Below are 24,757 nucleotides of genomic sequence, written 5' to 3' on the forward strand. Positions count from 1 at the left end.
TCAGAACCAATGTTTATAAATCACCCCTCTTCCCTTCCTCTCCTGACAGCCCTTTCTAACGGGGTTATGCACTTCCACTGCACTACTCCACTCCAGCACAGAACCTCACCATATTCAAGGCCAATTCAGTCATGAGATACACAAACACAGTTTTTGTCAGTAGAATTTCCTCATCTCCAAAACCAGTGTCTCAGGCATGTTCAGACCTTAAAACCCCAGAGGTCCTTTTATTTATCTCAAGGACCAGACAGGAGGAGCATTCTTTAAGCACACCTGCTGGATTGGAGCCCATATAAAATGTGTTGACAGGAGATGCAGTGTTGGTATATTCACAGGCCATTAACTGGTGCAGACTGTGTACTTACCCATGACTCCACAGCTAAACAGCAGGAGCATTTACTCAGAAGAAAAAGGACTGTACTTTGATGGGGCAAGGGAGCTGTGTTTGTGGGGTCTTATGTAGTTGTTTGGGTGGCATGTGCTGGTGGTTTTTTGTAGAAGTTGTTTGGTTTGGACTTTTAAAAAAAATTGTTTTGTTGGTTTCATTTTGTTGTTGATTTGATTTTAGGTTTTTTTAATCTTATGGCTAGATATATAAATATCATTCATGTTTGAAAAAATTCTGCAGGAGCTGTTTGCAAATTCCTGCTGCAAAATACACTGTAATTCTAAAACAAGTGCTCTAATATAGAAGGTAAGAGGGAGGAAACTGAACCAGATTCTCCTACAGTCTTGTTCATAAATAGGAAGTATTTAGAGATGTGTGTTTCCACAGCACATATATAACTCAAGTTTAAGTGATGCAAAACAGAATATGTTACTATTACACTGTGGTTTATATTAGTATTTTCACATCCATTATTTATGCAAAAATACTGGAAGTACCTCAGAACACAACTCAAACTTTACATTAGATGACTGAGTTAAACAATGACTTTCATTTCTGTCCAAAGTCAAGCATAGAAACACAGAAAGTTTCATTTAAAAAAAAAATCTTTACAAATATTGATCTATACTAATAAATCCACACCACAGTGCCTGCTTTTCCCCCATGCATGTATGTGTGGGGTGTCCATGAAAAAAGTTGTTCCTAGACTGTCCTAATTCTAGGTATTTTATATTGATTTAGCTTAATGCTCATGAAAATAAATAATATCACTCTTAAAAAGAAAAAAGCTCACACACATCTTTTACAGACATTTAAGCACAATAAGAAATTTAAATACATGCTCTTGAGCCCAAAAGTCAATTACCTTCAGACTCCAGCTCAGGTGCTTAGAAAAGCCTGGAGTGTGCACACGCCTTCTTGAGACATGGTAGACAGAGGGGGACAAGTTAACCCAGGCTGTCTGAGCTTAGGGGGTAATCAAGCTCCCCAAGCCCCCCAGGAAGAGCTGAATTGCAAACCAAACTGGAGTCTAGACTGCTGAGAGGGTTGTTGGCCTTCTCAGTGGTTTATCACTTTGAAACTATGAAAATGCCTACAAAATCATGTGACCTGAGCAAGGGAAGCAGTAAGTTTTCCTCTTGCACTAAGGAACTCAAATGAAATGAAATACCAGGGCTTTCTGAACACTGTTCACTACCAGAAGACCTTTTACAAGCCTCAGAGCTACCATAAGCTATGGTACCACTGTATATACCAGCCACTTACTAGTTTCTTGAATGGATAAGTGGTTGAAGTGAAGATGAGAATAAGCAACCTCACAGAGCACTATGCATCCAGAAAGAAGATCTGACAAGGGCTGGAAGGAACTTCAGGCTCTTGCTGTCACAAATAACTGTAAAATCACTTGTTCATTCATTATGCCCTACTGCATGATGAAGTTAGATTTCACTTACTCCTGGTAAAAGGTAATTCCAGAATCTGTTCTGACTTACAGTCTAAGTTCATTAAGTTTTTTGATGACTCTTTCTGCAAGGCCTGGCACAAACACAGAAACTTCCCAAACTCCATAAAGCTTTTTGAAGCCACTTCTCTGTTAACTTAACAGAGCTGCAGGAACCAAGATGTCTAGAAAGGGTCTGGAAAAGTCACAAACTTGATTCTCTTGTGCAAGCAGCAGATATCAACTTATTGATGCTGGGAAAAGAAGCAATTAATTTAAAGAAGGATGAGAGAAGAAACAAATAAGGAAGAAGGAAAATAAGAAAGTCTGATTTTGTTGAACAAAAAGGTGAGATTTAGTTTTAGCAAGAGAAAGGTTAGCTTGCCTATGTATGAGTTAATGTTTCAACTTATAACTTGAGAAATAAGCAATTGCACAACACAAGCTGGGTGCAACTCTTCAGTTGAAAATGGAAAAACTTCCTCCAAATGTAAATACTACAATTGCTGAGTATGTGCAAGAGGAGGCTGAAGAGGAAAAGAAAATGTACAATGTAAGGAAAAGAAAATGTAAGATGTAACTTATAGCTATCCAGACAATATCTCTGGGCTGGCCACACATCTAATTCATTTTGATAGTTAAATGTTTCTACTCAAGAACAGAGGGAGCTCAAAGCAAGAAAAACTCAGGGTATTTTTGGCTAGAAAGGAATTTTTATCTTGATTATTACTTAACTTATGGCAACTATTATCAGAAAGAAACCTCTGAGCTTAACCCACAGTTATGCTGAGGCTTTCTTACAGTACTGTGGTAGCGAGGGATATTTTGCATCCATGTTTTATTTCTTTTTGGCTCTATGCTGACAATTAAGCCTTTTTACAAGTCTTTCTTTGCTGAAGTTTACATCCAGTAGTTCAACTCCAAATTCTTCTACTTGAAGAAACTATATTGAAAAGACTGACTTCAGAACTTTTTCTTCAGAATTTTAAAATATGTTTGAATCAAAATCAGTAATATTTCATTACTCAAAATTTATGCACATTTTAACATTTTATATGTAAATCAGATAACCTAAAAACCTAAGGTAAACAGATTTTTAAAGTCACGTGAGTGTACACATGCATATATTTCTAAAGGTATGCAAGATGACACCAAAATACCTGAAGATGGCTAATTTTTCACAGAATCACAGAACGACTGAGGTTCAAAAGGAACTCTGGAGGTCATCACATCCAACTCCCCCTGCTCAAGCTGGGCCCAGTAGAGCAGGCTGCCCAGGACCTTGTCCAGATGTCTTTTGAAATCTCCAAGGATGGAGACTCTACAGCCTTCCTGGGCAACCAGTGCCAGCACTCGGTCACCCTTACAATAAGCGAGTTTATTCTTACGTTCAGATGGAACCTCCAGTTTCTCTACAAAACTGTATTTTCTAGAGATCTATACAATCACAAACATTTAAACTGAACTGTCACATGACAAACTGCTGGTTATCAGCTGCCAGCTGCAAATTCTGTAATTTCATATATCCACATACCTCTTCATGCTCTCCTGAAGAAACAGGATTATCCTCATACGTGGGGAAATGACACCCTGCTTTACAACTGCAAAACCTGCCAGTCTCCTCACGTGGCTCCACTATTCTGCAGTTTACTTTAGAGCTCTCCACCACTCTCCCTTCTAGAGATTCTTTCATACTGCATTCTAAACAGGGATCTTGGTTTCCTACTGGCAACATCCCGGCCGACTCTTCTTGGGAATCCAGTGATGTCTGTGCACTCTTCTCCATTCCAGACTTTTTTAATCTGGGAAGGAATTTTCCAGATTCAAGCTCTGATTTTCCGTAATAATGCCCTTCTTTTTCTGCATCTTCTTCCAGAGGTTTGAGATCTGCTTGCGGATCCTCAAATACATCTACTTGGGGAGGGACAGCAATACCCCCCTCATCTTTTTCTGACTCAAATTCTGACTCGCTTCCACCACCTGGAGAAAGTTCAGATGCAGAAATTGGGCGAAAGTGAGTCCTCGGAGAAATCCGTATAGCCCTGTACTGCGTTCGATCCACACCACATATCCTGGGGTGTAAAACCTCACTGTCTGAATCGGAGCACAGAATCGACTTAGGTTTAAAACTAGGGCTGAAAGATGCAATTCCTTCTGGCTCAAACGAACACTCTACATGAAGAACTTGTGAAAATGGATTGTTCAGGTCAAAGGAAGAGAATGAGTATTCAAGCCCTGGTTCTTCGACTTGAAAGTTCCCACAAGCTCCCAGTAAGTCTTCATGGAAGATAAAAGAAAAACCCTTATTTAATCCGTTATCTCCACTCTTGGATTGCTCGTTCTGTTCAAATGACACAAACGGCCTCCATAATTGCCTGTGCCCAGGGGCAAAGCTATTACCTGGAGTCATAAAAACATCTGTGCCAGCTATTGTCACCACATCGGAAGCTGCACACTGCAGTAAGCTCCCCTTTGAGTGACCAGGTGGCACCACTGCCCATTCTCCATCACTGTTAAATGTTTTGAGCTCCCCATACACACCACCAAGTATAAATGAGTTTTCTTTATCCTGGTTAACATCCCAGGGTTTTGATGGTGTGGTATAGTCACCACCATCTACTTTAGATAAATCATTTGAGACAAAGGCTCTCTTCTCTACATTCTCCTTTTGACCTTCCCAAAGGTGATACTCTGATCTTTGCACTGCTTTATTGGGTTCCTGGAGGGTTTCAACTTTTGCTTCTGTATCCAAACAGCAGCAATAGTTATTTACATCAGTTGAAAACAATTCATCTTCTATTCCTTCTATTTCTACCATCGCTGCAGAATTTCTGTCTGTCATATTTGTCCAAATATCTTTAATAACCCCTGAGCTGTAGCCATCTCCATGTGGACTGCTTTCCCTACACCCTTGTGTAGTTTCATAGTCTTTACTTTCTGCTTTTTGTTCTAGCTGAATACCACAGACAGATTCTAGCTTAGATTTCTTTTTGAAAATCAAAGCGGGCATTTCTCCTAAACTTCTAGCTTGTTGCTGGCAGGTTTCTTCTGGCAGAAAATCTAGAATTTCTTCATCTACATAATTCGAAGACACTCTAGGAACTACATAATTAATATCTTCTGCATTAAATTGCGTGGATTCTTCATATGGAATATTTATAGTCTCATTGTCTGAACGTGTTTCTTCCGAGTGTGACCATGGACTACAGGTTCTTGTTGAAAGATTAGAACAGTGTTCATTTTCATCAAAGGCACTATTTTTGGTCCATATTAGCAATCTAGACTGTGTTTTCCCAAGAATATTAGCAGTGCTACTAGAATCTGCATTTTCATTTCCCAAGCTGAGTGTTTCAAAAGAAAATGGTAAAACAGAGTTACTGCATTGCACTTCAAACACTGAAAAACAAGAGTTTATACCAGACCCTTCATTAATATCTGAAAAGAGCTCTTGATTGCCAGCAAGCATGTGTGAATTAAGCATTGTGCTGTCTAGGATGGGGGAGAATCTGATCGGAGAATCTCCTCCAAAACTTTCCCCATCTGCATCACCAGAACTAGAAGATGAACAGCACTCCCAAAATTGAGCTAAATTACTAAGATCTTGCAACAACCACCCTTCAGCACCAACAGAGCTGGTCGAATCAGTCCATATTGCACTTTCCCCTTGCAACTCCATTCCATCTAACACTATGCAACATTCTGCCTCAAAATCAGTTTTTTCTTTACTCTTCTGTCGAATCATATTTAAAATCCGACTCTCCCCTTGCATCGTATCTGAGGCACCAGGATCCAACATGGATTGATCAATATCCACTTCATAGAAGTGCGTTAGTTCTGACAGATGAACATCATCTAAATACTTGTCGTCCTCTGGTTGAGAACATATTGAGGTCCCAGCGAGGTCAATATCCTCATTTAGAACTGCAGGCATTTCTACAAAGTGACCATCGATGAAAGTACCTGCTGCGAGGTATGTTTTATGAGTATTATTGTTGCTAATACAAAGACCATGCACTGATTCAGACAACTCTTCTACAGCCTCTGATGTTACTCCACATATATCTTCTCTGTTGCGGTACGTAGTCTCCAGCTTGCTTTTTCTGCTAAGAGGAACAAAGTACTCCGTAATCGGCTCAGTATACCACAAGGGCTCTTCTTTATATTCCTTTTCGTTTCTACTGTCTAAATACAAATCTTTTCCATCACTACCGCCAGCTTCTTTTCTTCCAATTTCTTTTAATGGCCTTTTACCTCTTTTGCACAGTTGTTTGATGGACCCGCTGCTGCTGCTGCTGCTGCTTCCGCTGTGGACTTTTCTATCAACCTTTTCACCAGATTTCACTGACAGCCTGCTCTGCCCGTTCCGCCCTTTTTTACTCCGAACCTCTCTTGTTTTGTGTCTTACTTTAATACATTTCATTGATGCCTTGTATTCACCTTGATTACCACTAGAACTTGAGCCAGCCTCGCTGGATCCCGATGACCAGGAGCGGGGACGCATCTTCCCTTCAGACTTATGTCGGACTTGCTTTTTGTACAAAACGGGCTTCTCTTCAACGGTGTTGTTACTGAACTTGTTTTCTTTCTCGTTTTTACTCTTCTTCTGCTGGGTTCTTTCCTGTACAGTGGCAGATACTTTGTTACTTCGGTCTTTAGTTACTTCACTTTCACTATTGCAGTCCTTCGGAGAAGATGTATCCGTGCTAGTTGGTGGAACAGTGGATGAAGATGAGGAGCTAGAGTAAGAGCATACTTTGGATTTATTCCATACAGTCATAATTTCCTGCAGGCAAACTGGTTTTTCAGAAAGAGGAGGAAATGCTTCATAGTACCTGAAAGCAAAACAAAAGGGACATTTGGATTGTAGAGCTTCAGATAAGTATTAAAAAACCACAGCAAAACACTACCAGTCTAATTGCTAAAAATCTAGTTTGCAGTACATATGCACATGCCACTCACTGCACCATTTGAATGATATCAAAGGGAAAATTAAAATGAGCTTTAAAAGTGCTTATATTAATATATGTTTAGAAATATACTGCATACAAGTAAAATAATTTCCTTTTCAGAGACTACTAAACATCACTGTAGAGAGAAATCTTAGATGCTCACAACAGTGGCTCCAGGTTTATTAGATAATGTGGTAATTCACTACAGTCTTCTTAAATGTTTGATTTAGATGAGAAAGTCCGGAATTTCAGTTTTTAAAATTTTCATTTATGAAATGAGACATTATCTGTTAAGTTCTACATAGTTTGATCATCCAGTTATTAAGAAAAAGCTATTAAAAAAGAGTAGGTTTTGAGTAGTTTAAGATGCTTAATAGCTTTATGCAAGAGGTACAAGATTAAAATATGCTTTTCTGCAACATTTATAGTAGTACGTGTTTGGTGGTAGAGAGATTTTTACAGAATCAAATATATTTCAATGAAAATTAAAATTTTTAGAAGTCAGTTAAATAAAATGCACATTAGCACAATCAGTTCCCTGAAGACAGATCATCCATTTAGTAACATTTCTACTAGGCTGTTGCTACTATTAAGAGATACAGAAGCAGTTGTATCTCTAAGAGAGGTCAATGACAAAACTCCTGGGTAGTTCAGTAACACTGGACTCAGGTACTTGCTAACTAGGAGATCACTTTGGTTATCAAGAGTTTAAAGGTTATAAGAGTTTGTTTGCCATTTCTGCAATAGAAGACAGCGAGATCTGAATCCAGGAAACAAATTATTCCCTCCTTGTAAATCTACATGTCAATTAATGTTGTTTTAAAGGTTTTTGTCTGGTTGATTCAGTCTTCAGGAAACTAAAAAAAAGTATGGTTTGAGTTCTGTATATAGTCAAATGAAAGCAGTCTGGGCTTTGACAGAAATTGAATTAGCCCATGGTACAAAATGCTTATACTTAAATATACAAGATTAACAAAAGAAGATGGCTTGAAAAGAAATTTATTTCTTAATATCCACAAAACTCCAGATTCCCCGCTGAGTTAACTTCCCTGTGTTAAAATATGTGAATAAAAAGAGAAAAGCATCTAAGATAATAATAATAATAAAAAAATGCATACATTTCTACTTGATCCTTTGCTGTGGGAGATAAATCAGTCTCAGGAGTCAAAGAGCCTTCTAACTTTTTGTGAATCTTCTCCTCTGTTTTGGAAAAAAATCCCAAATGCTTAACAGAAAAATTCAAAAAAGACTGTGTACTTTATAACAGTATTTAATAAAAAGCACCAGGATGTATAACCATAATAGTAGTAAAATTTCCATACAACACTGTAAATAACATTAAGAAATTATGAATTACCACCACCCAAGATTCAAGTTTTTCACACTTGTCCAGTCCTGCAAATCTGACCAAACACGACCAGCCAGCAACTCCATGCAACCTCATGGCTAGCAATGCCCCACTGGGAGGATTCCTGCTGAATGTTTAATTGGTCCAAATCCTTATCTCATTCTTGCATTGCTACAGACACAAAAAATATTTCTTAAAAATCGACTATTTAACTAAATGTTTTCATTATTGGCCACACACTTCTCATGTGTTTCACTAACAGGAAATATCCTTACAGTAATTTTTGAGCTTTGAGTGGATGTAAAGGCATATTTCCTGTGTGAGAGGTGACTGAAGATTTTCTAATTCTTTACATTCAAACCTTTAAAATAAAAAAAAAGTGAGACATACTATTTTTTTATTTTATTCTTTTCAAAATAAATGTTCAACATCACCTTGGCTCAGAAAGAAATTTACAGCATTATGAAATACTAAGAGCTGACTAATGATTACTGTTTAAAAACAAAAACAGGGAATGGAAACAGCTAAAACCATGCTTTAAGCAGGAAAACGTTTCTTTTATTTACAGCTACTTATACTACATAATAAGCATATTAATTTTACTCTAACTGTCCAAGGCTGCTGCTGTGTGCCTGAGTAAACATTTATGTGTGATGAATTTTCACTAGAGACAATACAACTTTACATTATGCTCCCTCTCCCCTAAGCTTGGCATCATAAAGCGCCCATTATCATTCCCCTATAGCCCAGAAATTTTAAGTAGTGGTGGTGATTTGGATGCTTTTCACACAAATAGTTTCCACATAATTATTTTGAGGCAAACCTGCTCTTTGCAAGTATCAATACACAAAAGGAACAGAATCAAGCCTACCTTATTATCATTACTTTTGGTAGAGAGGGGAGATGCTGAATTTGGAATATTTACTAAAAAAGCAGGCACAGCTGGATATGAATAGTTATAGCTTTTAATGAAGAAAGCTCCATTTGTGACTAGCTATTTCTTAGTAAATAAAGCATACCAATACAAAATTGCTTAAATTATTTGAATGAAATTATTCAAATGTATTTTAAAATTGCATGGCCTGTACTAAAAGCTACTGAAAAACAGCCTACTCCCCCACACCCACCCCTGTCCCAGAATGTTGCAGAGCTGATACATACAATACATGGCCTCAGAAGTTTAAACATTTTTTTTCCTCACCTTGCTTACTCTGAAGGTCTTTCAGTTTGGAGCAAAGCTCCTCCACTAACGTTTCAATCCCAGAGCTCTGCACGACAACAAAACCACGTGGGAAAAAAAGAAAAGAAAAACAGAAAACATAACTTACTAAAAAGAATTTTAATGTCATAGAAATATACCAATACAGTAAACATATCTTGGCAGACATACTGTTCTTTTTGCACAGTAACTACATATGAAAAAATCAACAAATATTATTCCTAGTATTAATCCAATCCTATAAATACATTAGTTAGAGGTCAAAATGATTCCATAGAACATGAAGATACATTCACACAGAGGTTTCAAACTACAGGTCACATTGTTGCACCATTGGATATCCAAAGCTTTGCAAACACAGCATGTCACATTTACTGCATGGTATGGCTGCAGATTTAGCCAGGAGTCTCAGCACAGAAGTTCAATGACCCACTGATCACCAAGATTCATTTCAAAAAGCTAGGCCTGATCCTTCTGGCTGCACAATTTATACCTGTGGGAATGGGACTGTTAAAAGGATACAGAAAATCAGGCATGAAGGTGGAAAGGAGAACAGGAGGAAGGTGTACCCACATATGTGGCAGAGAGGGAGAGGAAATGCTTCCACAGCATCTGTATGCAAAACCCTCCCATAGTCTTGCCAATTTAAAATGACTAGGTATTTTTTTCTTTTTAAACATTGTGTTATTAACAATACAGGACAGAAGAGGGAAAAATAAACATCTTCTTCATATTCCTATAAGTCTCTATTTTTCTTCCTTTATTCCTCTACATAACAAACATACACACAAAATAGTCCAATATATTACCCACAGAGGAAAACCCCATGTCACTCCAATGGAATAAAATTTGAATTCCAGTCAGTGAAATACTAAAAAGCAACCTAGAGCCTGAAATGACCCTTCCTGTTGGAGGGAAAACTAGGTGAGGTGGGTACTGTGTGGGTATTTGGATTGTCATTATTCAATGCTCAGGAATTGTGCTCAAAGATTGCACTTCACACTTTCCATAACAGCAAACAGAGCTGGAATCACAGCTAAACACAGCAAACTGGAACTAGTGAAGAAGATCCCAGAGGTCCCCTGTATGTCATCCTACAGCTGGGAGTGGTAATGAGGGAAGACCATGCAGCTTCTTGTATCTTGTGCACAGTTTCCTCAATATCAACTCCATTGTTAGAAGCCTAGTTCCAATTATACTTGGAGAAATTTACACAAACCCCCAAGAAAATTATCTCATCTTCTGAATTTAACATGGCCTTATTGTGCATATAGTTATGGGACATGTTTTCTCTCCAAAGGCAACGCCGATCAAATATCAAGTTACAGAAATGCACAGAAAAGAGTTTGCCTTGCTTTGTCACCCTGGTGGTATAAAGATTTCATTTTTTCAAGATCTAAGAGTTTCTCATCTCTCCTGATTGCTGTCCAGAAATTGCTGAGAAATGTGAATATATGTCGCTAAAGCACAAGCAAGTACTATGAAAAAGAGAGTATCATTTATTCAGTCAGACTGGCTTGTTTAATTCACTGTCAGAAAAACACACTTGAAAAATCATACACTGAAGCAATGATTTATATGCTAACTCTAAACTTTAATTATTTGCAGCCAAGTGAGAAAGAAAGCAATGTTCTATTCCTAATTGTATTGCTGCACTGAAGTGCTAAATATAAACCTTTATACCGCATACTTAACTGAGAATGACTTAGCAATATCAAACTTCAGAAGGCATCTTCTATATCAGTAAATTTACCAGTATAAATTTAATCATTCAGCAAGAACCAAGCAGGACAGTAATACGGACAAAGCTATGTAGTTGTAATAATTTGTCACTTTATGCCCTTACCACTCTTGACTCCCCCCTCCTCCCTCAAAAAGGTCAACAGAGGAGGAGCTGGCCTTGGTTTTCCTGAGCTCCCCAAACTGTCTAATCGAACAGACACCTGTAGCAAACACTCCAAGGAATACAGATTCACCTCCTTAACTTAATATAACATCATGCTAAAAAAATGCCCCAAACCAGCAACAATATTCTTACCATTACACCGAAGAAGCGAAAACTTTTGGAATCAAACGTTTCATTTCCTCCTGGACCATGAAACTAATACTGGAGTCAGCTGACGCGCCGCCCGCTGTCCTGCCCGGCGCTGAAGGAGACAGCGCTCGCTTGAAAAAAACGGGGGTGGGACCCACTGAGCACAACGCCAGGACTCCAGAGACCCCCTGCTCAACTTGCCACTGGAACAAATGCCTTAATGGAACAAATGCCACGGCAGCTATTTCATATATGGCACTGGTGTTCTCAGAATAGGAGATTTAGTTACTTTTTTTCTTGTTTACCTTAATGCGTTGTAGCTGTTACAAGCCCATGGCCTGAAAGTAACACGTTCCAGGCACTGGCTTGGTTCAATAGGACACAGCTAGCTAACAAAGCTAGGTGATCTGCTTGAATTACTTTGCTTATGTTCAAATTCAAAGACAGTCTCCAGTACAAATACTGGAGCACCTTATAAACATTTTGAAATATGGAAGTTTTAGTGCCCAATTATGATTGCTTTTTTAATTCCATCATGAAAGGCTTAAATCTCAAAATTGTCTGGCCCAGATTTCTACCAACCTATTTCTCTCATTCAAATTACAAAGGACAGTGCATAATTTTTAATTCATATTTTTCATTTTGCATAACAATATTTCCAGCACACCAAACACATTTTATTCTCTTCTACTGTTTTTAAGATATTTCTCTTTCCTTCCTCTACTTTAATATACATCCAGTTTCACCAAAAGTTTTCTTTTTGGCTTTTTATCAGCTGGCTGCAGCAAGGGAAGGATTACATAAAGGATAGGTGTTATATTACTGGCATAGGAGTGATGGTGCTAACAGATAAATTAAGCTTCTGAACTCACCCAGCATGAATAAGAACAGTCAATCTGACTGCTGGAGTTACAAGACTCCAATAACCACTGTCTTCCTTACTGACCACCAAGACCCTATTCAGAGCCTAATTAATGCAGTTCTGTATAATGAAGAATAAGACCAATTAAAAAAAAAAAAAGAGCAAAGCTCACACACATTTTTATACATATTTGTAAATATGTTTGGTACTTCTGACTTCTTTTTGAGGTTGGATTTTTTTTTCCCTAAACACGCAAGCACATACATATATATAATGTCAAATATTAAATCAAAGACCTTTTGAACACACTCTACTTTGGAAGTAGAGCAGTCAGAGAAGACAAGTGGTAACTCATTAGCCTCAAGCAGTCCAATTGCTTTTGTATGTACATTCACACCTCTGTATAGCTGCAGAAAATATTCCCAGATGATATTAAATCTGTAAGTGTAGTTACTTCTTAATGTAGTTGTTATAAATTTAAAATATTCAGTTATATCATGAACCATGGAGAAATCCAAACTGAAATTCACTAAAAACTGTTGCCTATGTTAACAGTGGGCACTGGCTTCTGTGTGTTCACAGTTTTGAATAAGAAGCTGTGAAACATTAGCTCCTCTCATATGCTTGACAAACCACTTGAATTCTTAACTGATATTCACCTCTGCTAGCAGGTTACTTCTGAATATTGCAAACAAGCACAGCACAGTCACCATCCAGAAAACATAAGAAGTTTTTCCTGCATTTGATCACAAACAGCACCACTATTATTTCACATAGCTATACTACGGAACTGAGAAGGGGATTGTTCAACAAAATTTTTCATTTTCACTGAGCTTTCTCCTCTTCCCATCACCCAGTAATATCATCTGGTTATGGGTTTCATATTTCCAACAAAAAAATGCCATGCAAACATATACTTTTTCCTGCAGCTCTGCACATATGCAATAGCCAAGCCTTCTGGACAAAACAAAGGAAAACAAACTTCTGATAGCCAGTAGTTAAAAGGAGATTTTCCACATCTGACAGATCATGAATATAGACATAGTAACTGAAAAATTCCATCAGATTATACTACTCAAAGGGAAGTGCTGTTTTAGGGAGATGCTGTTTGGCTTTAGGTTTTTTGGCATGTTCAAGTTTTTTGCCTCTAGTCTAACATAAGTTAAAAGCTTCCTCCAGAAGCTTTGAACTGTGCACTGCAAATATTTACTAAATATGGTTTGTTACTTCAGTCCTGTAAGGTGTGGGGAAAGGTCCTTGCCCCTCTTCCATCTTTTTGAAAAGCAAAAGCATTACAATTCCTTTTACTTGAACAATGAAAATAATCACTCATTTGCTATTAGGCTTTTGAGAGCTTTCTAGCTTACACTTTCAAAACAAATCCTCATTTTCTTTTCCCAAACATACAGAATTTGTTTAGGTTGGAAAGTACCTCTGGAGATCATCTAGTCCAAACCCTTGCTGAAAGAGGATAACCTAGAGAACACTGACACTCCTTTCACAAAATACAAGTTCAAGCAATCTAGAAATTAGAGTAAATCAATATATTCATACTTTCAAATCATTGATTTAACAGGCTATAGGCTCTCCAGAGAAGATGGCACTGTGACTGAACCAGGGCCATTTTCTTGGCACGTCTCCTGTCACCAAGTGCAGGATTAAACAGCTTTCCTATATGAATCAGCTGTTAAGCCACGTGAACTGAGTAAGGCACAAAATGTGATTCACTGCAACCACACATCTATTTCTATATTTTGTAGGATGATGAGAGAAAGTTAGAAGTCTAGGTTTTCATTTTTTAACATTCTGACACAGTATAATTCATCTGATTACAAATACTCTCAAAAGAGGCGCTCAAGACAGACTGAAAAAAAGACTAAAAAAAATCTTGGCTCAAGATCAGCACTATATGAATGAATAAATGAATAAATAAATCAATCCATTAAAACAGTAGCTTCTCTGGGGTGTTCAACCCAGGTGGAGTTCAAAGGAATAAAATAAGGTTCCAGCTTGCATTATGGAATTTTTTCCATCATAATAAGGTGGATGACACTAGGAAACATTCAAGAGTATGTACAACCTTTTTGACCCTTTAGAAGTAAGAACACAATTAAATCTTTATCTGATCACTTGAATACATAATGATTTACAACAAAGATATTGGACCAGTCAGAAAAACAGATTCTATTTATTAACGTCTCTTTTTGGGGCTCATGAATACTTGATCCAAAGTAATCTTCAATCAATGTGTGACCTCAGAATGTCAATTTCCAATCAAACTGACTTAATATCACAAAAATCCAAGCTATTTTAAGAAATAAGAGAGCAATAAATCTCCAATAAGGAAATAAAAATACTTCCCTACAGATCTCTTAATTGTGTCTTTGGTATTAAAACAACATTAGGGGAGGTAAATTACATATCTAGCACATTGCTAGGATCAGGCTCAGATTTCAGAGCTATGATTCACCACTTCACACAACACCTTCTAAGAGAGAGAGAGATAATAAATAGCACATGTTATTTACTAATTCTAGATAAAAGAGATCATCTGCCAGCTCAAATTAACTTCAAATGAACATGCTATCCCTAAATGTAGGTTACTAGAGCAGCTAATCTGACTTCTGTTATTTAAAACTTAATTCTTTTAGATCCCTCCCATAGCAGGCTACACTGAAATAGAAGTTATCCCCCCAAGAAAGGATAATTCCTCACTAGAAGCTATTCTTTCTGATTATTATTCATCACATATAAACAAACATGCTGACTTCAAAGCCACAACAGACTTGCTATCCTTGTAAGCAGTGCTGCTGAGATTTCACTTAATCACAGTACTTCAGCTTGCCCATGCTAAAACGCTCTTATCTGTATCATCAATAAAATGGGAGAAACTCGTAAAGTGTGTTCCCACCAATTATGCAAAGGCTCTTTTCTGCATCAAGTGAATTGCAGAAAGGACACTTGAATTTTCCCCAGGTGCTCTGCCAAATTTGTTCAAGTTTGCTTGTGTGTATGATAAGAATTCATAATGGACCCCCAACTCAAATTTTTGGTGAAAATGATTGTTCTGCATTAAGGAAAATGATAATCTAATAACACTGTTCTGTGAGGCAACACAGGGATATTTAGGAGAGCTCTGTAACCAACTCCTCTGGCATTTTCCTGGCCACTCCTTTGTGCCTGAAAGACTGTGCTGCTCCTCCCTCCAAGAAATGCATATGCCAGCTTTGCTTCTGTCCCAGGCTTAGCAGAGAAGCTGTGTGAGGACAGATCTGCCTTGCCCCAGTTTGTTCCCATTTTCATTGGAAGCACATACAAGGTGAAATAACTTTTAATCACACTGAACACACACTTTCAGCCTCCCAGACAGTCATCTGTACTATTGGAAATAATGCTTATGAAGCCACTTTTGTGTAGACTAAGCTCCCACAAGGAATTTCTCCAGTTCAATATGTATCTTTTCTATATTGAGAAAATGCATACAAAAATTGGAATAATTATAAGTTTTGTCAACTTCAATTAATGTTACTATTACTGACAGGGAAGAGGCTTCAGTAACAAGACAAATCAGATATGTAGTACTTTGAATATCTATTTAATGCCATAGTCACAGAGCAAAAGAAATTGATTTATTGTAATTAATCTATTCTTTGATGGTTACCTTGGCAAGACAAATTACTTTTATTTTCTATATGGCATCTAAAGTTATTTTTAAAATTCTTTTCTAAATAACACTGCATGTTCTGGGAACTGCTAGTATATCCCTTTCAATAAGGGCAACTGGACACAACTCAAAGGAAAGATAATATTCATTGACTTTGTGAAGGAAGTGCTTTGGTATTTTCCAGTAAAAGACTCTGAACAATCAGACACACAGAAATGCTAACTACTGAGCTAGTCAGCATATATGCTTCAAGAACCATCAAGGCTCTTTTGGAATCTTAACTTCAGTTTTTTGCTTTAATAAATTCAAATTTTCAACATGCACTTCACTCTTCTGATTTGTTAAGATGGCTTTTACACAACTTGATTCATTCCCGTGAAGTCCCATATCTTTACATTACCACTCTCATTCATGTCACTTCTAGTTATACAAAAATGTGTAATTTAAATCACTCAAGAAACCACACAATGTTTATAAGCTAATTCCCTGGTATCCCAGTGTAGTAGTTTGTATGTATTATCTAACTAATATTGGCTTACATTGAAGAAGCAGGGAACAGCAGGAATAAGTCAGTGATTAAAATTAATTTTAAATCATCTAGTTAAGGTGCCATTCTACTTAAGAGGAAAAGAAAGACTGCTCCCTTGCTACAAATTCCAGAAGTCCATTTTTCTCAGTTCTTTATCACTACTGCAAAGCGTAAGGCAGATTATGCAACAGTGACCTAGGCCAAATGTCACACAGATACCATAATCTGTGGAGGCAGCAATAGCTGGCCAAAGTAACCCATCAATAAAAAACATGCTCAGATGTGCAATCATAACCAATTTATTCATTTGGCCTGCACTAGCAGATTATTTCTTCCAAGAAGATTCATGTGCAGAACTGCAATAACTGTATGCATGCCCCACCTCTGCAAATGCTGAAGGCCAGGTTGGATGGGGCTCCAAGCAAACTGGTCTAGTGGGAGGTGTCCCTGCCCATGGCAGGAGGTTGGAATGAGATGATCTTTAAGGTTCCTTCCAAACCAAACCATTCTAGAATTCTATGATGCTATGAAAGTTTGACAGTTCTGCACTTCAAGTAAGAAAGATGACAAACACTAAGAAAATTTCAACAAAAATCTTATTTTAGACACATCTCAACTCTGTGCTGAAAGCAAGGCACATTTGAGAATAAAATTATAATTTTAAATTTTTAACAGAAGTGTTCAATAGAGCCACACTTGTTCCTCTACGTGGCCCCATATGATAACACAAGTATCAGAAGAGTTATATTCCCCCCTCATGACTCAAAGTAAGCAAAGCCAATGCTCTGTACTGTTAGCATGCCACACCTGAGTAATTTAAAATAAATTACTGTTACAAAGTTTCACCAATTATGTTTCTATGTTATCTCCAAGCAGTAATTTCTTAGAACAGTGGGATGGAAGGCACTGTGTGTTCTTGTCAAATATATTAGAGTGGTTCTCTTTCACAATTCATCACGGAATCCATCAACCAAGACTAGCTCTTGCTTTAACACGTTGTACACTGTTTCATGTTAGCAGATTTTGAGAGCTTGGTTAGTTCAGAATGGACCACATTGTCTGAACCCTATTATGGCAGGCCTTGGGACACCAGCAGCACTGGACACTAGGATTGTCTCAGGATGTGCTGTGGACCAGCTTAGGTAAAGTGGCCCCCTACACTGGGAGAAGGAGAGTCTTGGAGCACTGGTTTCATCCGTGCAGAAAGTAAGATCACAGGAATTGTCTCCTTTTCTCATTCTTAAAAAGTCCTCCCACATTTCAGCAGAAGGACACAGCAACTGGTTGAGCTGAAACTCTGGCACCATCTTGGGGTGCAGCTTCTTTGGTGACTGAACTGCAACAACACAGCTGGAGACCTGCTTGCTCTATTGAACAATGCCAATTTTAGCAGAAATTAGCCAGGTACGAGCTAATTAAGCTTGGATTTGTGACCAATGGACAGGCACATAAGCAATTTCAATATTATTACTAGGATATATACTTATTGAAAAGTCTCACATGCATCAGTCTCCATAACTAACCTCTAATTCCAACCTTGCTCCCAGTATCCACCTTGTAAAAAGTAACACACGTGAATTTCTAAACTCTTATTTATTTAATAAATTTCTGAGTCTCAAAGATACTGCCTTCTGTCTTTTTACAATAACAAGACAAGCAATGACAAGTTTCATTATTCAAATACAAAATAATGTACTTTCAGAACTAGGAGGTTTAAAAAAAATGAACCTCCACTTGCACCTGAACAAACTGATCACGTTTCTACAAATAACAACAATAAAACTAATCACCAAGCTATTTAATGTTGACAGATCAGCTGGTTTTACTTAAAATTTGAGGCAGTAATTTCAGGATAATATTTCTTATTTTCATCAAAGAACTTTTGTATAAATATTCCCCAGTCCCAAACATTAGGAATTTTTATCCAATGTTTCATTAGAATGGATATCCATCCCTACTTGAGCAGTTAATTGCAAAACAACCTTCAAAAATTTCTTCCATACTTTAGCAGGACAAAAATTAGGACAAAAATCTCTACTCAAGGTCAATATTAACAAGCTTTTTAAAATTTGAGCAATTCTTCAGCATGTCTTTAAACTGCTATTTATTCAAGTGTTTCAGAAAAAATAAACTTTAGAACTACAGTAAGAATAGCAATTGATTGCTGCATTAAAGTACTTGTCTTAACAGTCTTTCCCACCATCATTCTGCATTTTCTGGAGAGTTGCAATGTACTTACATTTCCTCTGCTCCTGACTGCATCAAGAGCATCTGCAGCCAAAGACTCATTTATACAAATATAGACAATTTGAGACACCAAAATGCTTGTCACACAAAAAATACTGTCCTCAGAATGTACACCCATTAACAATTTGCATTCTCACATATACCAGATGGTGCCTGTCAGAACCAGGCCTCCCCCCACAAACACACTTGGTCCACAACAGGCTCTGCCATGGCAAAGACACAGAGAGGCAGAGCAGCTTCTCTGACTCTTCATTCTCCACAATGTAGGAAATGTTTTAGAAATAAACAAAAAATTTGGGCTTCTTCAAGTCAGATCTTTGTTTTCAGCACTGTGAAATTAAAACTAGAACCTTGGATTTCTGTCTCAGATGAGTGTTTTACAGCATTACTCTTTTTAACACAAGAGGAAGAACAGAAGTCAAGCAAAACTAAGCTACCAAATGAAGCACCTAAGTATGAATGTAAAATATAAATTAAGTAAAAATGTATAAATGAAGTACCCTAAGAATGAATACTGTGGAAATGAAAACCCACAAGAGGTTATTTCAAAATACTTGTTTCAACCACTAAATGAAAGTCTGACAAAAAAAGTACTTACTGCTATCAAGCCAATTTTCATATAATCTATTTTATCACTTCCTCTCTCCATCAAGCACCTTCTTGAAGTGATCACTCAATTTTAAGGCTTTTGGTTACTGGTAGGGGAGGAGGCAGACTGTCTGCCGTTTCTTAACATGTTATTGGTTTAAATAGTTAAATGCAAAAATCAAAATTACATTAACCATATCTCTGTAATTTCCTATGAGAGTTACAAAAGTTACTACTGACCCTCATTACCTTTTCATCCTCTGCACACTTTTCTCTCTAAAATGACCAGGCTGCAAAATCCTAAAGTCTTCCCTGAATTGTCACCCTGCTTTGGCTCTTTTGTGTGTGTTTGTTTGTGTGTGCCTATACCCATGTGTGTATACATACATACATACTCTGTCTACAGACACACACAGGGTAAACACTACAATCACTTAAATACAATTTTATTTAAATATATTCAAGTTGAAATCCACTAAGACTTTTCCCCAATTATTCCCATTAAAGGGACTCAAACTTGCTTGTCTTACTACAATACTAAGGTTGAAAGAAGAGCAAGTGTTCCATATCCATGTGAGCAGATTGGCATTTCTGCATCCGCCTACTTTGAAAAAGGGATCACAGAAGGTAAGCAAAACTATAAACAAGCTCCATAACTGCCCATGTGGACTATTTATCAGCCACTTGCAAAAAGAGAACATCCTAATGAACACCTCTACCTCATCTGACAACAAAAAAAAATCACAGGTAAACATTTCTCAGACGATTCAGAAAACTGTTTTAAAAAATTCAAGTGGCCCTGGAAAAAAAGTATTTATACGTATCTCAATACTTTTCATAAATATTCCTTACACACAACTGATCTACCATTTCAACTACAGTTCACAGAGTATTTTTATCTTTTTGTAGAGAAAAAAACCATGAACATTGTATGGAGCAGCTTGAATGCCTCAGCAGAAATATTATTTTAACATTATCTTTCACAGTCCAAAATCTATTCATTATTCCCATCAGACCAGCACACAAACTTAAATACAAAAACACAACATCAGAAACGTGTTTCAAAAATCAGAAATAAAAGATATCTTACAAGTTACTTTAAAATATTACTAGCATTTAAGTAGGATCACCCCTCCCTTTAATTCTGGGGGAAAAATTGAAAGTCTGCATTTCTTTCATGCAATGCTTGTGTTAAATTACCTACAAAGCAGCTTTAAGTAAAAACTTTTTTAAAAGGGTTTAAAGGTTCGATTTTGTGTTTGAATATACATAATAAAAATTATGACCTGCAATTTCATTAATGACAAAAAATGTGCAAGCTTAATTGTCTGAGCAGGCAACAGAAGTCAAAATAGCTCTGAAATAACTCAAGTCTACAGGCTGCAGATTATAGGTTAATGCTGAACACTAACAAGGTGACAGAGGTCAAAGGTGAAGTTATTTTTCAACCTTTCAGATCTCATGTATTTTTATTCTTTCAAAACTGTAGTTGAATAGTTTCTTCCCTTCCCTGTTAAAGATTATTAATAAATTCACCTCCTTTCTTTTGCTCTGCAACTAAATTTCTCTATATAACATAAATTTAGTTTTAAGTGATGATTCTTGATTTTCAGCTATGCAGAGATGAATCAAGAGTGTAATTTCTGAAGTTAAGAATCAATCATCAGTATTCCTGCAGTGTCTGTATGAGACCTACATTTTATTGTTCATAAAATGAGTATACAAAGACAAACATATCCTCAAGAAAGACATTACTTCTTGCAATTATTTCTCTGTATTTGCTTCATATTCAAATTAACTTCTATGGTAGTTGGAGTGCTGACCTCAATATTCTGTAATTTTGAGAGCAGAGCAAATTACCAACAAAACTGTACTTTGCATCACTTTGTTAGGATAATAAGTAATGGGAAAATGGGAGGTCAGAAATCTCCCCATTAGTCAATTAGCAATTTAGTAACTGAACAAATACTCAAGTAGCTTCACAGTGAGCCAGAATGTGATGGTAATGCTGCTGAAGGTGGTGGGAATAACCACCACATCTTCCCCACTTCCTTGATTACTTTGCTACAGCCTTGCTGGCACGAGTGCCTGTGCCACAAATCTGACCAGGAAACCTCTCTGGGTTAACATTTCCTCTGTCCCAACCAGGTTAATCTCAGGAAACTGATTCACTTTCCCAAACCAGTTGTGCACATAGCCACCCAAATGCTTGTGCAAGCACAAGCTATGACTAGGAAGGTGTGGAGAGCAGTAACACAACTAGGCTGCAGAGGTGGGGTGGTTTCTTCTTACAGCACTGACAGATCAGAGTATTTATAGTTCTGTAAACTAAAAACAGTTTCTCATTTTTGCTGTCTGAAAAATCTCCCTGGAGAGCTTCCTTTGACTTGTGCTACAGATCATTCTTTCTTTTTAAACATTGCCTTCGACTGCTTCTCCCTTTGTCCACTTGTCTGCTCAACTACACAGTATCTGCTGCCTCTGCTATCTCCCTTCAACCTGCTGCCTTCACTTCTCCTCACCTGCTCTAGTCAGAGCACTTCCACTCCACTTCCACTCAATCACGTAACCTGGAAAGTGAACATGTGCTACTATACATGGCTTTTTATTCAGGAATTCTGGATAAAATGTTGCATGCACAGAACAAGATGGCTTCTGCCCACATGTTCCAGTCCTTTCTATCCACACACAACACAAAGTCAACTTAGAATTTTTAGAATTACTTTTATGCAAAGATTTGTGGTAATTTCAACTCAAACTGGTGCCCCTGACAAGAATAGGGAAGGGTTTACAGAAAGGAAAGCATGACACCACATAGTACAGAACCTCTTGTGAAATCATTCTAACATACACTGATATCATGATTTACTAAATAAAAATAAACAATTCTTGAAGAGCTCTTGGCAAACTAGTACTTTAAGAAGCCACAAATTAAAATATAAGCATCACAAGCAAAATACATCTTAGCACAAAGAAGGACATAAAGCCTTAAGAATCTATTAAATAGTTCAAACTTACTTCATCAGAAGCAGAGCGAAGACACTGGACAGCAGCCTGTTTTTTCATTTCCTCTAGTGTTAGATCAGAGCACTTTTTCTTACTCTTTCCCCATTTCTTGTAAGCTCCCTTTTCCCAGCCCAGGAAGATGTCATTCTCCTAAAATCAAATAAAGAAATTACATTATTTAAATACATTAGTATCTCAGTACTATAGCAGAAGAGGACTACAAATAACATACTGAGCAAAATGAAACCAACCCCATTCTATCTGCTAGAAACTACTTTTTGCCAAATTAAAGATTAGTTTGATTACATAAAACTTGCACTTACTATTCAGAAAAGCACATGCATCTTTCACAGGACATGAAGGCAACTCACACTTCACTGTAACATTTTCCAATTTTTGCAAAGAATATCCACAAAGGCAATATTATGGCCAACTTATGGTTGAATGTATTACTGTAATTTACACAAAATATGTTAGTTTCACTGATCTCTGAAATAATAAGAATGAGAAGCAAGTAGTTCAGAGAGTTAAGATCAAACTTAAGAGAAAGTTAAACAAGCCAGAAGAAAATGTGGTGTTAGATCCTGAAGCCTTCAACTCAGTGTTAAAATGAACATGATTACAGCTAGAGACAGCAGTAGCTATCATAAAATAAACCTGAACTATTTCAGAAGAAAATTCAAGTAATTGAGAAGTGAGGGTGAGTAGGTGGGGTTGGCTTCCCACACATGTAAGAACGATGAAGAACAATAACATCAGAGTAGAATGTTTTGTATTACATGCAATCATCTGAAGATACAACATCCCTTTGCAATCCCTTCTATATGGCTTTTCAGAATTTACAAAATTTATTACCAGACTTGCTTGTTCTTCACTGTCTGTTCACATACACATATATGATTTGCCATATTCATCTCATGAAATAAGCATTTTGGCTGTCAGTGAGATAGTCTTTAACATCTTAAAATGTATGCTTGTCTAAAAACATCTTCTCCAGAGAGATCCACAAACATCTGATACTTTTCAGCCTACCTGTATCAATCTTTTCAATGTATCTGTTACTGCTTCCAAAGAAAACCAGGCTAAGGCCTACCCTCATTTAGAAGAATTCCTAATTCCCCATGGTTTTAAAACAAAGTAAAACAAGCTGTCAGTGCAAATAATTGCTCCTGTGCAAAGAACAAGAGGGGAAAAAAATAGGAGCCAAGAGAGACCAATCATCTTCAGAAACAGCCACCAAAGGGCTGCCATTTGTGACTTCATGAGAAGGAGCAGAGCAATTTGCTGGATTTACTGCTTAAAGTCTTATTTGAGCACCAAAACTGGAGAACTGCATTTAGTGCTGAAAGAGCAAAAAGCTACCAATCACTCTGATTTTCCTAGCACTTGTGCAAGGTACCAGTAATTCACTTAAAACCAAAAATTTGAACAGGCTACTGCACTGTTATTAGAAGGAATAACAAAAGAAATAATAGAAAAGAATTTTAAAAAATCAGAGAATAGGTTTAAAAGACTGTGTATATCTACAATTCATTTTTAAAAAATAAATTTTTAAGTCTTTTCCAAAATTGCAGTGTATATATTTCTTTATACAACGAGGCTGTAGAGCACTCTAACTCTTCCCAATATTCATGGGAAAGAAAACAAACTGATGAGAATCACCTACTCCCCACCAGCTCCCAAAATCCCTCCAGCTCATTCACATGGGCACAGCTGCAAATAAGTAAATAGAGACCCATTGTGGGTGAAGATCCAGGTACACCAGCAAATTTACACTGGGTTAACTTCATTTATTCTGATTTTACGTGGGAAGTTCACAAAGACAACATCTGCAGTAGGAAAACATTCCCAAAATGCTATGTATTACTGCTTTTCTCTATGCTAACAAAGGTTTGCTTTGTACTGATAGATCATAGCTTTACCAACTATCTGTCAGCAGAGCAGCAAGAACCTTCATGCTCACAGAAATTTATAAAGCATTTCATTCAGTCCTTCACACATGTAATTTCAAAAATATCTGACACTTGTCTACAAACTTTGACAGTTTTCAACTTTTAAAAACTGAAAAACCTCTTTTAAGAGATATGCAGTTTTTTTAATGGGGGAAGGGAAGCTAAATGGAATTCTCACTTGGGCCCCCACCCCACAGATGTGGTATCATGGTCTCATCCCTCCTTCCAGAGTGAGTGACTTGTTTGTGCACTCTGGGAACAACGTGGCTTGTCCTTCAGGATGCAGCAATTGAGGACATAGCTCTGACAGAATTCTTGTTTTCTTTCTACCTCTTTATGCGATACACTTACAAAAAAAATTTCGGAGACATGGTTTTCAGTCACACTTGGCTGCCAAGTTTAAAACTTGGGTTTGGATTTTTTTTCCAAGACAAACTTGTAAGTTTTATAGCCTCAGATTTTACAAAACTAGCAAACACCATTAGATTAGAGCTATTCCATGAAAAACTTTGCAGTTTAAAATCTTCAT

General features: G+C 37.2%; 1 protein-coding gene across 12 annotated transcripts in view; it reads right to left on the reverse strand.

Annotated features, from left to right (window-relative positions):
* Positions 1 to 24,757, reverse strand: part of KIAA0232 (KIAA0232 ortholog) — a 64,514-nt gene that overhangs the window by 10,490 nt on the left and 29,267 nt on the right. For 10 of the 12 annotated variants that reach the window (XM_071447201.1, XM_071447194.1, XM_071447203.1 and 7 more), the window contains 4 exons: positions 22,289 to 22,426; positions 9,328 to 9,394; positions 7,897 to 7,978; positions 3,364 to 6,661 (listed from right to left, as the gene is read on the reverse strand). In XM_071447201.1, the coding sequence (XP_071303302.1) occupies positions 3,364 to 6,661; positions 7,897 to 7,978; positions 9,328 to 9,394; positions 22,289 to 22,426 (3,585 nt within the window). Of the gene's footprint in view, positions 1 to 3,363; positions 6,662 to 7,896; positions 7,979 to 9,327; positions 9,395 to 22,288; positions 22,427 to 22,599; positions 22,678 to 24,757 lie in introns of those variants that run through there. The other 2 variants (XM_071447200.1, XM_071447202.1) reach the window with 2 other exon arrangements.

Source organism: Agelaius tricolor, unplaced genomic scaffold (assembly GCF_023055355.1).
Source record: "Agelaius tricolor isolate 1412-34295 unplaced genomic scaffold, bAgeTri1.0.p SCAF_24, whole genome shotgun sequence".
NCBI classification, from domain to species: Eukaryota; Metazoa; Chordata; class Aves; order Passeriformes; family Icteridae; genus Agelaius; species Agelaius tricolor.